Below are 15055 nucleotides of genomic sequence, written 5' to 3'. Positions count from 1 at the left end.
CCAATTATCTGTTGTCCAATGTCTGTGTTTCTTTGCCCACTCTAAACTTTTCGTTTTGTTTTTCTGTTTCAAAAGTGGCTTTTCCTTTGCAATTCTTCCCACAAGGCTTGCATCCCTGAGTCTTCTCTTTACTGCTGTACATGAAACTGGTGTTGAGCAGGTAGAATTCAATGAAGCTGTCAGCTGAGGACAGGTGGCTCTTTCTCAAACTAGAGACTCTTTGAAGACTGTAGTGTACACCTTTGTATGAAATCTACAGTTTTTGTGGCAATTTAAAGCATTGTATAGCCTTCATTCCTCAAAACAATGACTGATTTATGAGTTTCCAGAGAAAGCTGTTTCTTTTTTTGTCATTTCAACCTAAAATTGACCTTAAGATATGACAGTCTATTGCATATTGTGGCAACTCAAAAACAAACATAATGACAATGTTAAGCTTCATTTAATGAACCAAATAGCTTTCAGCATTGTTTGAAATAATGGCAAGTGATTTTCTAGTACCAAATTAGCAATTTAGCATAATTACTCAAGGATATGGTGTTGGAGTGATGGCTGCTGGCCTGTCTAGTTTTGATAAAAAATTACTTTGATAAGCCAAATAACTGTAATTTCATACAAATATATATGTAAGCACTTTTTAATGCCGCACATAGTCGGAAATGAGGAACCCCTTGTTTTTCAGCAACATATGATTGATGGGTGTGTAGGTGGTCCATTGATGCTGTTTGGGACGCATCAGGACACTTTACTGTTTGCTCTACAAATGCAAAGTGGTCACATGTATTTTTGACTTTGCACAATTGTGGTTTGAGAAAATGTTCCACTTGTGACCAGATCTCCCAAAATGTTAATACCAAGTGTAAATGGGTTGTCTGAGTACATACATCTGTAATGTAGACTAACTGTGTATGTGATGTCATCAGAGCAGGGATTATTATTTTAACTGAGAGACTACTGTACATTAAATATTTGTACTTAAAAAAAAAAAAAAAGTAATTAGTCACACTGCAGGACCATTTAAATTGGACTAGTGAAGGCTGATTAAAAAATTTGAAAAACTTAAAGGAAATGGTGACCAGTTCCAGGACCTTTGATATACACCTTCCCTTATACATTCATATAAAGTAGAACCTAATTTCTTCATGTTACAGTAAATACAATTTTCTCCATACCCATTTAAATAAAGCAACAATTATTCTCTTTTCTTAGGTGTGGACACTAGCTGCAGTGGGCATGGCACCTACCAGCAGGACTCTTGTAGCTGTAAATGTAACCCAGGCTGGGAGGGTCCTGACTGCTCCATCTCATCCTGCCCTGATGAATGCAATGATAACGGCCGCTGTGTTGATGGACGCTGCGTCTGTTATGAAGGGTACACCGGCCATGACTGCAGCCAGCTCACATGCCCCAGCGACTGCAATGATAAAGGCCATTGTGTGGATGGCAAATGTGTGTGCTTTAGTGGATTTTCTGGAGAAGAATGCAGTGTCGCAACTTGTCAGAATAACTGTGTAGGAAATGGACGCTGTGTGGATGGACAGTGCGTCTGCGATGAGGGATTCTTTGGACAGGATTGCTCCATAGGTAAGATTCTCTTCAAGTTTAAATTTTTGTTCACTAAAAAATTGGACTGCAATATGAATCTCTGTCTGAATGCATTATCATGTTTTTGGCCTGTTTACTTACTATTTAACTACTAAAATGCACATCAGGGCTCAGAATATACAAATCATCATACTTAAGTAAAAGTAAAGATACTTGTATAGAAACTGGCTCAAGTTCAAGGTAAAGTAACCCATAATACATATTTATAGTCAGTTTTACATGAGTAAACGTTTTTCAGATGTATATTAAATGTACTTGAGTATTAGAAGTACAAGCGAATGGCATAAATAATGGCACAGCGGATTTTAACGATTCAGATCCATGTATTGCAAAACAAATTGTTTAGACTGCTTTGTGAATTGGTTTGAATGAATCATTGAAAATATTGACAGTTGGACATCATCCTACAGCCACCAATGAAGCTGTATTATTTATAGCAGTTTGCAGTCGGAAATGCAACTAAAGGGTCATGACAAGTGTTTTGGAGTTATAATAATCATTTGTTTTCAAAACGCAGAGAATTATAAGTACTGTCAAAGTCAACTGAAAAGTGTAATGCATTAAAAAAATCTACTTAAGTCTAGTAAAAAAAAATTCTACATTGTTACTATACACCTACATTGACTCTATAAATGCTATATTTTGAGCCTTTTGAAGAAAGTAAAAAGTAACAGTTCTAGTTCAAGGATAGACATTGTATGGACACTTCTACAGTATAAGAAATAATTTTAAGGTAGTACATTTACCTTAACCCTCTTGTTTTTATGTCTCCTGCTGGAGGAAAGCGTTAAAAGATGAATGCTCATTACCACAAGGGAATTGCTTTTCATCAAGGCGTTTATGTTACACACCTAGCCCCCCCACCCCCCATCCACCCCCACCACGGCGCAGACCATCAGATAGACATGGAGTGCCTCGGAGTTGGAATGCATGGACAGATGAGCTGAGTTTCAAAAAAATATTAGCTCTGGCCAGAGCCTCGGGGTGCGACATATCATATCACTTCTGAAATGGGTTCCTATAGGGGAGTTAGGCGACAGTGTAATTTGGCCCAAGAATGATAATAGTGGACAAGCACAGCAAACTAGTCAAACAGATCAATTTAGCTGTTACAGTCTCATGATTTTGACACTAATTGGCTTCAGAATGTTCCTTAAGGGTTTAAGCTGTTGATTACATGGTTGAAGAATTTTCCATATCTAATGCTATAAGGAGCTGCCATTAAACCACATTCATTCTTGCATATGGGGAATTCTGACTTCTCCAGCTTGATTGTAAAATCTAATGAGGATTCTAGAAGGCCACTTTAAAAGTTATGCCATGAACACCAGAGCAATAAAAAAAATGTAAAAAAAAAAATAAGGGTATATTTTATAACCAAATCTGTTTCCAAAAACAATTTCATATGGATAGATTTTGACATTAATATATCACACATCTGGCAAAACATAATCAAGTCAATCTAACTGAAATGTGGAACACTTTTAGTACAAAAGTACAAACAAAAAACCTCTTTCAAAACACCATGGACAAAATTAACGTATAAACATACTTAAAAATAAAACTAAATAAAAAAATCCTTACTTTGTGTTGAAAACTAGATTTGACTGATTTATGTGGAAAATTATTACAGACCCACACAGATTAGGCCTATTTGAGAATCAGACAAGAAAAAAACATGAAACGATTCAACATTCATTGTAAATGTGGTTGATCATCAAAATATTAGCATGGAAACTTGTTCTAACCACAAGAGTCTGGTGGGTTTTTGTGGACTTCTTAATGCCAGATCAAAACAGGGCAGATGTGGAGGATTAAGTTTACCTACCTATGCTCACAGTGCTGCTCATTTTCAGTAATTTTATTTTGAAGTTACATAATATATTAGTGTGATATGTTTCCTCATCATGCATAGCAATGTGTAGGCCCTCCTAACTGAAAGTCCATTAATAGTCATTTAAAAATGCTTTAAGCACCAGACTGATGTTTCTCTTGCTCGAAGAACCACCAGCATTGATTTATGCAAGAGTCCAAACACAATTCTGTAGTAATTGTAGTTAATTAGTTTGGTTATCCATTACAATCCTTCATTGAGAAAACGCATTTCCGGCACTTACGCTATCTTTCCAGTTGGCTGATGGTGATTAATTGGTCTTTCTGTGGTATTATATGTGGGTGAAATTGTTACTGGCAGTGACTGGAGAGAACGGCAGGAACGGGCATATTAACTGCCACTGGATGGAAAGGTAAGCATTTGACTTCCTGCCCCTCACCATGTGGAACAAAGTCCAAACCTGCTGTTCATTCTTTTCTGGGTAATGTGCCCCTGTATTGCACTCATGGATTCCCCTAATTTTTTTTATGTCTTGCAGTATTCCCTAAAATTCAACCTCTCCTTTGTGTTTTCCTCTGTACGCCGGTAATGTGTTAGTGGAAAATTAGCTCCCTGGGCTGCTGACCGCCTGCCTGACTTTGGGGCTCCTGGCTTATTATTGGGATCCTCCCCACTTTTCTCCCAATGATGTGCAGTTTTTTAAAATCCCAATATTGATTGAGTTTCACCACTACTAAGTAATCACAGTTTAAATGTATAATATCCTTCAATAACCAACTCAGATCTTGAGTAAACCTCAAGATCACCAGGTATTTGCCAAGATTATGTAAGATAAAATGTAAAAATTAAAGTAAGATTATCCACAAAAATCATACATCAGCATGTCTTAATCAGTATTTTTGTCTTATTTTCCCATAAAAAATATTGGAACTTGAAACCAAATAAATCCACAGTAGGGATGTCACGATGTGAATTTTTGATAGTACGATTATTGTCTGATAAATAAAATCAAGATTTCCCGATTTTTACGATTATCTGCAAATGTACCTATTATCCAACAATAAAACCCTCCACAAACATAACAACTTAAGTTTTATTGCAGCATTCTTTAGGACATGCAGTTAACATATATATTCCTAGTTCTAAGTTGAAAACAAGTAGGTAAAGTACTTGTATTTAAGGAGGTGCAATTTTCTCTATCTGCCCTCTGACACCAAAACGTACTGTACCTTTTCAACAAAAAAGTATGTGTACCCTTTCAATAAATACAAATACAATTAAATATAAATGAAAAATAAATAAGCAAAAACCAAAAACAACTATAACTTAAACTATTTAAAATAAAACTGTGTCAGGCTAGGAGGACCGTCTTTCTTTATTCAGTAATCTAACAATCAGCCGGATAATCACAGCACTTTTACACTCACTGAAATCTTCCTCAAGTAGGAAAAACAATTTGGAAGTATCACATTCTCAATATAAAGCTGAACCCCTCTTTTAAACGTAAAATATACAACTCTTCAGATTTACAGTTTTAATTCAGTGTTTGACTTTACCAAAAGGTAAGTAGTACACTACATATAATAATTGATGTGTTTGTAAAATTATTACCTTGCTCTGAGCATGAAAATCTGGATGGTGATCCCTCAGGTGCTGGAACATATTAGATGTTTTCACCGCTTTTGCTGACACTTTTCATTTGCATGTTTTTACTGGATACCCGTCTTCAACAACTCCTGTGTCATTTTTTAAGATAGCTAAAATGCTCCCAGATAGCTGATTTAATTCGCTTCTTCGGTGGATACAACTCCGGGAGATCACGTTGTTCTGCCATGTTTTCATTTTGATAGTTTCACGTGTGCTGAAATGTCACGTTCTGACGTGCCCCACCTTATCTAGACAATCACCTTGTGAACTCTGTTGCCATATGTAACACAGTTAAAGGATGGGCAATGAGGAGGCGAGAACCGGCTTGTCAACATAAATCATATTTAATTAAACTCAAAACAAAAACACATAAACAACCACACATGACGGACATGCCCGTAATTCTCTCTCTCTCGAACAATCGTCACCGGCCGCCTTTATCCCTCGCGCGCCTCATCAGGCCGATTGGGGACCGGGAGCGCGATATTCCGACCCGGCCCCGCCCCCCTCCGCTCCACACCATAGTAACAGCCTCACAGACCAGCCAGGCAGAGGGCAGGGCACATGCGTGGCGCAAGTAGTTAGACCCACATTAAAAGATGTAAAAAACTTTCTTTTCAGTACATTTAAAAAAATATATACAACATGGTTGTTTTTTTCCATGTTTAAACCATAGCTTCCAAATACTTACGGTTTAATAACCGTGACCATTTTAATTGTGGTTAATTGTGAACTCGGGTAATCGTGACATTCCTAATCCACAGTACCTGAGAAGAAGGATACAACTGCATAATTTATATTAGGGTTTGTTTTCAGAGAAGATATTTTCAAGTTTAGCTTTTGTACCCCATTGAAAAATATATATGTTTTTTCTTCTTTTAGGCATAGACCTCACTTGATAATAATAGGTTCTAGCTTGTTTGGCACCCTGGGCGAAATCTGCTTCGCTCATGTTAATTCAAGATACATTCTCAACAAACAAGTCTTAATATCTCAAGCAATTTTGCTTCTTAAGTAAATTTATCTTGTTAAAGGATGGATGATAGAAAACGAATGTATGCCCTTAAACCCAGTAGTGACAAACATTGCTTCTTCCTTCAGTTCTAGGTCCAAAAGGTCTCCATCTGATCAAGGCCACAGATGTCTCTCTGCTGGTGGAGTGGGAGTCTGTTAGAGGAGCTGAGTACTATGTCCTGTCCTACTATCCAAAGGGAGATGAGGGAGCCATTAAGGAGGTTCAGGTGGCCAACACAGAAAACTCCTACCTAATTACTGGCCTCAGGCCCGGAGTCACATATATAGTGCAAGTGTATGCTGTCATCAGAGGGATTAACAGTGAATCTGACCAGATAGTGGCCATGACCGGTAAGAGGAATTCCACTTGCAATATTCTCAAAGGGATAGCGCACCCAAAAAGGAAAATTTTGTCATTATTTACTCATCCTCATTTTGTTCAAAACCCACATAACTTTTTTTTCTTTGTGAAATACAACAGAAGATGTTAGGCTTAATGATAGTCATTATTCACTTTCATCATATGGAAAAAAAGCTGCAATGAAACTGAATGATGACTGAATACAATTCAACCTTTCAATAAAGAAAGTCAAATGGTTTTAGAATAACATGAGTGTGAGTAAATGATGACTGATTTTTTTTTTGGATGAATCATCCCTTTAATAATAGGTGTTTTATTTGATCTCTTAATTCCAGTCAAAAATACTGTAGATTATGTCTTGCATGTAACACACAGTAAACAAAAACATGGCAGTATTGTTGCAGCAAACCACTATTTGAATTCTGAATTAACCATTATGCAAAATGTAACTACGCTGGTAGAGTTAAATGAAAACCATACATATTTTATGGAATCTATTGTTCACAGTTGTGGAACAAAAAGATGAGCACTAAAGCATTTTGATGTGGTCTGTCATACATTCCCTACAACATATTAGACTCCCAAAAGAAAGTGTTGATCATCTGGATGTGATGACCGAGATGAATTACCAGCATGGGACACTGTCAGTCACTGCTCAACAAAGAGCTTGGATGTCTAAAAGCATTTCCCTCTCACATATGAGAAGGCCTTACAAATCTTTTGCAGTCTTAAATGTTAGGATATTGGCCTGTAACTAATTTCTATTTAATATGTGACAGATTGATGAGGAAGAAAATGTCACTATAGAATCCCGGTTTACAATGCCATTGGTAGCCAATTAACATCCACTCTGATGTTTTGGTGTCCATTGTAACAGTGAAAAATAAACATAAAATCAATTAGTGCACTATTAAACTGTTTACTGTGCTTGTACTGTAGGTGATGTAATTTGTACAATGTTAAAATCATTTCTCCAATCCAAATTTAATGTGCACAAACAGCCTTCAAGTAAGCCATAGGTTTATTTTCATGTAAAAACTGTGACTCTGTGACGCTATCAAAATATTGCTGTTTGAGAAATCCAACCAGTCTGACATAGCAACATTGGCTCAACCAATCTGTCACTACCACTTTGTCCAAACAACGGCAGAGGAGGGGGGAGTGTTCTGGAAACTTTTTCGAAAACAGTCATTATGTTTGCATTTCTGTTTGGTGATACTATGGGCGCAGAAATTATACACTTAATCATTAACTGTTTAAGCTTAATCATGCTTAATCATTAACTGTGATTTAAGTGTGATTAAAAAATAAAATAAATAATGGTTATTTTCACCAATCTGCTTTTTTCTTCAGAGGTTTCTGGTATTGATGGAATCCAGGTGGTGAGCCAGACTGAGAACTCTATCCAGGTAGACTGGCAAAACCCCACAATTGCAGTGGACTACTTCAAATTGATGCATGCTAGCGCTGATGGCAAGGAGGGATGGGAAAATGTGGCAATGAACCAGGAGGCCAGAACCATGCACACCATTGTTGGTCAGTTCACTGTTATTCATCCATTCACACTGTCTGTTGTAACTTCATTGCACCTTGAACAAAATGGCTGTGTATTGAGAGCAACATGAATGTGTGATTTTTCAGGCCTGAACCCAGGAACAGAATATCAGATATCTGTGCAAGCAATCAAGGGTGAAATAGAAGGCAAAGCATCATATGCCAAAGGCATCACAGGTTAGTAATGACTAGTATATTCATATAGTGCAAAATACACATTTTCATGTAAAAACAAACAAGAACACACATACAGTTATTGAAAAATCATGGAGACATTTGTATGCAATATTATACTATTCAGAACGTTTTAGAACAAATAAAGAAATCTGGAGTTTGATACCTTGGAAAAGGTTTTCCAATTGGGAGTTTCACGACTTCTAGGGGTTCGTGAGGGAACTGCAGTGGATTTGTGAGATCGAAATGCCAATGTTGAATCAATTCAAATGAGAAAAAAAATATATAATAATAATAAAAAATAAATAAAAAAAAACACAATAAATAATTATAAAAATAAAATAAATTAAAAAGGTTGAATAAAATTTCATAAAATACAAATAATAACTATATAAATATTTCTCAAGAGAACATGCTAAGATATTGACATTTTGAAATGTTAACATTACTTAAAGGGATAGTTCACAGAAAAATGAAAATGCTCTCATAATTTACTCACCCTCATGCCATCCCAAATGTGTATGACTTTGTAGAAGAATATCTCTGCTCTGTATGTCCGTACAATGCAAGTGCATGGGTACGAAAATGTTGAAGCTCCAAAATGCACATAAAGGCATCTTAAAAGTAATACATAAGACTCCAGTGGTTAAATATATATTTTCAGAAGCAATATGATAAGTGTGGGTGAGAAAAAAATCAACATGTAGGTCCTTTTTTACTATAAATTCTCCTCCCTGCCAAGAAGGTGGCGATATGCAGAAAGAATATGAATCGCCAAAAACACAAGAAGAATGTAAATGTGAAAGTGGAGACTGAAAGTAAAAAAGGTCTTAAATATTTATTGTTTTCTTCCCTCTGAAGATATGGATTTGTCCACTGGAGTCATGTGGATTACTTTTATGCTGCTTTTATGTCCATTTAGAACTTCAAAATGTTGGTATCCATTCACTTGTATTGTGAGGACCGAGCTGAACTATTCTTCTAAAAATCTTCATTTGAGTTCAACAGAAGAATTAAACAAAAGGTATGAACTATCCCTTTAAGGTACTACTGTCCTAAAAGTAAATAATTTAGCTTAAAGGCATGGAGCTAACAAAAAGTTTGGGAATCCCTGCCTTTGTGCACCATTGTAACATATAACACCTCTTAACCCGGTTAAACAGTCTGACAGCATTGAATTAAGCATAAATAGAAGGCTTCAAATAAAAGAGAAAAATAGATAAAAGAAATCTGAATGGTAAAGATAGAAATCTTTACCACAAAAATCTTCTAGTGGTTGAAACCGTTTTAGTGCTTTATTCTGAGACAATATTTTCCTCTGAAAGGGTTCAGTGTCAAATGGCAGTTTAAATGTTTACAACCCTGTGCGTAGGACGGATATTTTCCTTGTCACCAAAAGTGGCAGTTATAACATTTCTTGTCCTGAAAAAATACACATGTCCAAAACCAACAAATATTCATGAGGACCCCTAGGGCCATAGCTGTTTGTCCTATTATAGGTATCTGTAGTGGTCAGAGTGGCATATTTATAAAAGGCCCAAAGCTATGCTTTTAGGACTGCCTTTCTAGATCTGATAGTCTGCCAACCATGTCTAATAAAGAGAAGATATTTATACAACAAAATCTGTCAAATAATTGAGTTGTACTATTATGATGAGTTGTATTATTGCGGGTTAATATAGCTGTAAATGCCTCATAAAGGTGTCAAATGAAAATAAATCTTTTAAAGTATGATTGTATATGTGTGTGCCTTTTGGAAATGTTACAGAATACTCTGGTGAACAGTCCATGTAATTTCCCCACAATAAAATGTCAATTAACGATGTCCCTTAAATTATTAAACTGCATCTGTCATGCAGCCACACATTTGATAGCCTTTACTTAGATGCTAAGACTAATATTATGGCTGTTGAAGGGCTGTAATATTCCCTGTTTAATATTTATGTGCCAGTGCTTTTGGTCCAGTAAGATAATCTTTTCTGAAATATGGTTAAAGAGGCAAAAGTATGGTTGCAATGAAAACAACACAGCAGCTTTAATATATCAAATATGAAGCAGGAAAATGCTTTGAATTATTGCTGGAAGCATAAATATATTTAACTTTAACAGGGTGTTTACTTAAGGGAATTCTACTCTTCCCAAAAGTGCTTTAAAATAAATAGATACTTCAAAGATTAGAGTTGCCAGGATGTTGCAAATCCCATAACTAGTCCATAATTAGACCATTTCATCACACAAGAATTGTGTGTAACAGTGGTTTTCTCTGTGAATGTATGGTTGTACACTCTGAGAATGTTATTATTTTTTTAAGCTTTGTAAAAAAAAAACACATCAAATGTATGTGATTTGTTTAAGTAAACAGTACGTTTTATTAATATAAACAAAGACAAATATTATGCTGCCCCATATGGCTTTAACCTGGAAATGGAACAGGACCTTGAATGTGCATAAAAAACAACAACAAAGAAACACATTTTGTGGGCTCCAAATCTCAGAAGTCCATCACATGTTACTTCTGCGTAAGCACACATGCTCTTTATGACAGGTAGAATGGTATTCTCGCATAGACAGGCCATTGATTGAAACGTGAAAGGTCTGTTCCACATTAAGAACTGCCCACTTTGACAAGATGAGCATGGCAGTCACTGCAAATGATTATAGAAAATATTTAAAAAAGGTGTTGGTTTAGCCAGAGATCCCTTATCACTTCACTTTGATGGTCCTTGTGTTAGAGCCTCCAGGCAACCTTAAATGAGTTTAAGCCTGGAGTTTAGTGCTTCTTCATTTGATCTGTGTCAGGTTGCTAACACTTGACAGCAAATTTGCCCCAAAGAGCTAATCCCTTCACAGAAAAGATTTTCTTTGTAGTTACGATCATCTTGACTTCTTGACATCTTGATCATCTGATTTTGCGTCCATGAAATCAGAGAATGTCTCCTTAAAATGCATTTAATATCTCGTTTGACCACTTGTGATTGGATCACCCAAGACAGATCTTAATGTGATAGTTCACCAAACAATGAAAATGTTTGTCTTAATTTACTCACCCTCATATTGTTCCAAACCCATATGACTTTCTTTCTTCTGTGGAACACAAAACGAGATGTTAGACTGAATGTTAGCCTCAGTCAGCATTCACTTTCATTGCATCTTTTTTTTCTCCATACAATGAAAATAAATGATGACTGAGGCTAACATTCAGCCCAACATCTCCTTTTGTGTTCCACAGAAGAAAGAAAGTCATATAGGTTTCGAACAACATAAAGGAGAGTAAATTATGACATCATTTTGAATGTGGGTATACTATTCCTTTTAATACCAAGTATAAACAGGGCAATACAGTTGCTCGAGACACTTAATCTCTGAGGTGAATTGCCTCAGTATGGTCCCAAATGATTTTACAAATAGTTCACTCCAAAATGAAAATTCGCTCACAATTTACTCACACTCATGCCATTCCAGATGTGCTAAATGACCAAAAACGAACTTACAAAGTTTTGTGAAGACAACGAAATATTCCATTGACAAAACTATTTATTTTTAGTAAACTGGATTTAACAGGTTTTGTTTGTATAATTTTAACGTTTTGACACACAAGGTGCACTGCAGCACCAACATTTTTTAAGTTCTGAATAAAGAACTTTATGAATGCCACAAAAAAAAAAAAATATTATATATATTGACATCACAATACTGTAAACTAACAGTAGTGACAAAATGGTACCAAAATTTGTAAGCTCCAAAAGGACATAAAGGCAGCATAAAAGTAAGCCATAAGACTCCAGTGATTAAATCTGTTTTCAGAGGCGAGGCAGGTGCGGGTGATAAACAGAAAGTCCTTTTTTTACTATCAGTCTCCATTTTCATTTTCACTTTCATATTATTCTTTTTGGCCATTCACATTCTTTATGTATATCGCCACCTACTGGGCAGGGAGGAGAATATATTGCAAAACACACACTTTATAACTTTATATTCTATCCCCTAAACCTAACCCTACCCCTGAACCTAACCCTCACAGAAAACTTTCTGCATTTTTACATTTTCAAAAAACATAATTTAGTATGATTTGTAAGCTGTTTTCCTCATGGGGACCAACAAAATGTCCCCACAAGGTCAAAAATTTCGGGTTTTACTATCCTTATGGGGACATTTGGTCCCCACAAAGTGATAAATACACGCTCACACACACACACACACACACACACACACACACACACACACACACACACACACACACACACACACACACACACACACACACACACACACACATAAGAATTGTAAGCAAGAATTTAACACCTGACTTTAAATTTAAGGCAGAACTACATCCATTCAGTCTGCCACCGACAACTACAGCAATCATTAGAGGCGCCTCCAGTAGACAGCAGTTTCCCTCTACTCAGCAATTTATGAATTACTGCACCAGTTACTCCCACTCTTAGTAAACTGTAGGAATGGGAAATGGTTTTTCAATACTTCCTCTGCCTGTGCATTACAGCTCAACCAAAGCTTGTATTGTTCTTCATGTCATGTGGTGCTTTGCAACTTAGTGCAAACATACACTCTGAAATTCTTTATGTTTTTAAACTGAATTAGATTTCCCTACAAAGCGTCCAAATGTTGAAACATGTTGAAACTATGAAGACATAGATTTAACCACTAGAATCATATGGATTACATTTATTCTGCTTTTATGGGATTTGTGGAGGTCTGGTCACTATTCGCTTGCATTATATGGAACTGCAGAGCTGAAATGTTCTTTTAAAAATCTTTGTGTTCAGTAGAAGAAAGAGTCTGGGATGGCATGAGGGTGAGTAAATGATAAGAGAACATTCATTTTTGGGTGACCTTTCCCTTTAATATCTTTTTTGTTTCTCCTCCAATCAGAGAATAGTTCTGGCACTACAAGGGAAGTCGATGGGTCATTTGTTGCAATGAAATGAGTCAGAGGATGGAGCGCATAATTTTAAAAGTAGTTTACCAAAAACATACATGTATTGTTTTGTTAAACACAATACAAATTTTCACAGTTAGCAATAAGGTAAACCATACTTTTTACCTTTAAAAAACCAACAACTTATATATATATTTACAGTATTTCACCACAAATTGACATGTATTGTCTTCTTAAAATAATATTTTTTTACTGCACTTGGTAGTAACTATTGGTTAACCAATTAACAGTATTTTACTGAAGTATTTTTACATTCTTTTTCCTTTAAAATTATACAAAAATAAGTCGCTCTGACCACTACAGATACCTATAATAGGACAAACAGATATGTCCTGGAAGTGGAACATTAAGAACCATTCGAACGATTAATATATAAACAACAATGTTAAAGTGTTCTTTTTTCTTCGAGCAGGTGCTATTTTTTTTAACCTCAGAAGAGGCTTCTTACTTTGAATTCCAAAACAGGGTACTAACTCCCATATATAGTACAGTACTGTGTAACTATATCATTAGTATATGTTTTATTCATGGATAAATGAGTCATTTATGGATTATTATTTAATTTCTTACGTGGCAATTTTTAATCAGTGGCATCATTGCACAGTAGCCTGCAATATGGTTATTTCCTCTGCCATGTTTAGCCTGCCCCCCATCTCTGTCTTGGTCTTCTATTTAGGCTTATGCACTCTCAATCGGTATCATAATTGCACCCTTTGCTGTGCAGTTTTCCTGCATACAAAGCATATTCACAGTGACTACAATGTATGTCTCATGAAGTAATGTAGACCTTGTCCAAAGGCCCCAGGTTCTGCCTTCATTTTCATGATGGATAAACTGTTTTGCACAAAGGATAAGCCACAAGCTGTGTTTGGAGTTTACAAAGCAACGAGAATAATCCTGTAAATATCAGATACTGCATGTCCAGGGAAATTCAATATCTGTTATTTTCCAGTCTGACCATACTTCCATGTCTAGGGTCAGGAACAGAAAGATACCTTTGGCAGTTCATCGGTCTGGCCCTGTTCTGTTTGATAAAGCACATCTTTTGACAACATCTGTTTAAACAATAAGGCACGTGTTGTATCACATACAAATATCACTTGCAAAGTGAATGAAATGATGGCTTGTGGTTGACTAGAGCAATCAGAGCATAATGAACGTTTAAATGTTTCAGAATTGCAATTAGAGTTTGTGTTGTCTTCCGACTAGTTTGGGATGTTGATTTGTATTCCGGTCCATGTTTCAAACCCAGATGAGTCAAAAACAATAATCCTACCTTGGAAATCATAGAGCATAAAATAAGAGCTGTGAATTCTAGCAATCTTAGAAGGCATCATGAATCAGTTGTCATGATGCTGATAGTATGGTGACATTGAGCTAACCTTGCAGGAATCACAGAATGGTAGCCTAAATGATGATTACTTTTCCTTATTTTTTCACTTCCTCTATTGCATTGCATAGGAACTCTCTTAGTTCCAGTGGAAGCTCTCACAAAAGCATATTGCACTGCCTAAATGACCCCCTGCACATCCTCAGTTCTTCGTGTCTTGATAATTGCAAATCCATAAGCCTGATATTTATATAAAAATCTCAACAGCATCTTGTTCCTGCAGTTATTCATCGTTCACATGCATACAGTGTATTCTACTCAAAGTTAGAAAGGAATAGATGTTAAGACCTCAGTTCAATTAAAGATGAAGCAGTGTTGCATTTTATATCTGAATGTCTTAAGCAATATTACACAAGGAATGGGAAATATTGATGTTGTACTGAATATCATCAGAATTGTGATTTGGCCATAGGCACATATTTTTGCAACAATTTTACACAACAGTTCTAAAAACAAATATTTAATATCGAGTAACTTACAATTTGGACACAATATGGCCAGTCATTTTCTCTAATTTTG

The 15055-nt window shown here is 36.0% G+C and overlaps 2 protein-coding genes across 2 annotated transcripts in view; one reads left to right on the top strand and one right to left on the bottom strand.

Annotated features, from left to right (window-relative positions):
• The window catches only part of si:ch211-14a17.10 (nuclear factor 7, ovary), a 278448-nt gene that overhangs the window by 60751 nt on the left and 202642 nt on the right, over positions 1 to 15055 (bottom strand). The gene's annotated exons all lie outside the window — the stretch shown is intronic.
• LOC127648833 (tenascin-N-like) overlaps positions 1 to 15055 on the top strand; it is a 42507-nt gene that overhangs the window by 10510 nt on the left and 16942 nt on the right. The window contains exons 3-6 of the mRNA XM_052133606.1: positions 1210 to 1584; positions 6188 to 6451; positions 7815 to 7997; positions 8103 to 8192. Of these exons, the coding sequence (XP_051989566.1) occupies positions 1210 to 1584; positions 6188 to 6451; positions 7815 to 7997; positions 8103 to 8192 (912 nt within the window). The remainder of the gene's footprint in view (positions 1 to 1209; positions 1585 to 6187; positions 6452 to 7814; positions 7998 to 8102; positions 8193 to 15055) is intronic.

The sequence above is a fragment of the Xyrauchen texanus genome, chromosome 9 (assembly GCF_025860055.1).
Source record: "Xyrauchen texanus isolate HMW12.3.18 chromosome 9, RBS_HiC_50CHRs, whole genome shotgun sequence".
In the NCBI taxonomy this organism is placed as follows: domain Eukaryota; kingdom Metazoa; phylum Chordata; class Actinopteri; order Cypriniformes; family Catostomidae; genus Xyrauchen; species Xyrauchen texanus.
The sequence above is the reverse complement of the archived record's forward strand: the minus strand, read 5'-3'. Positions and strand labels throughout refer to the sequence as shown.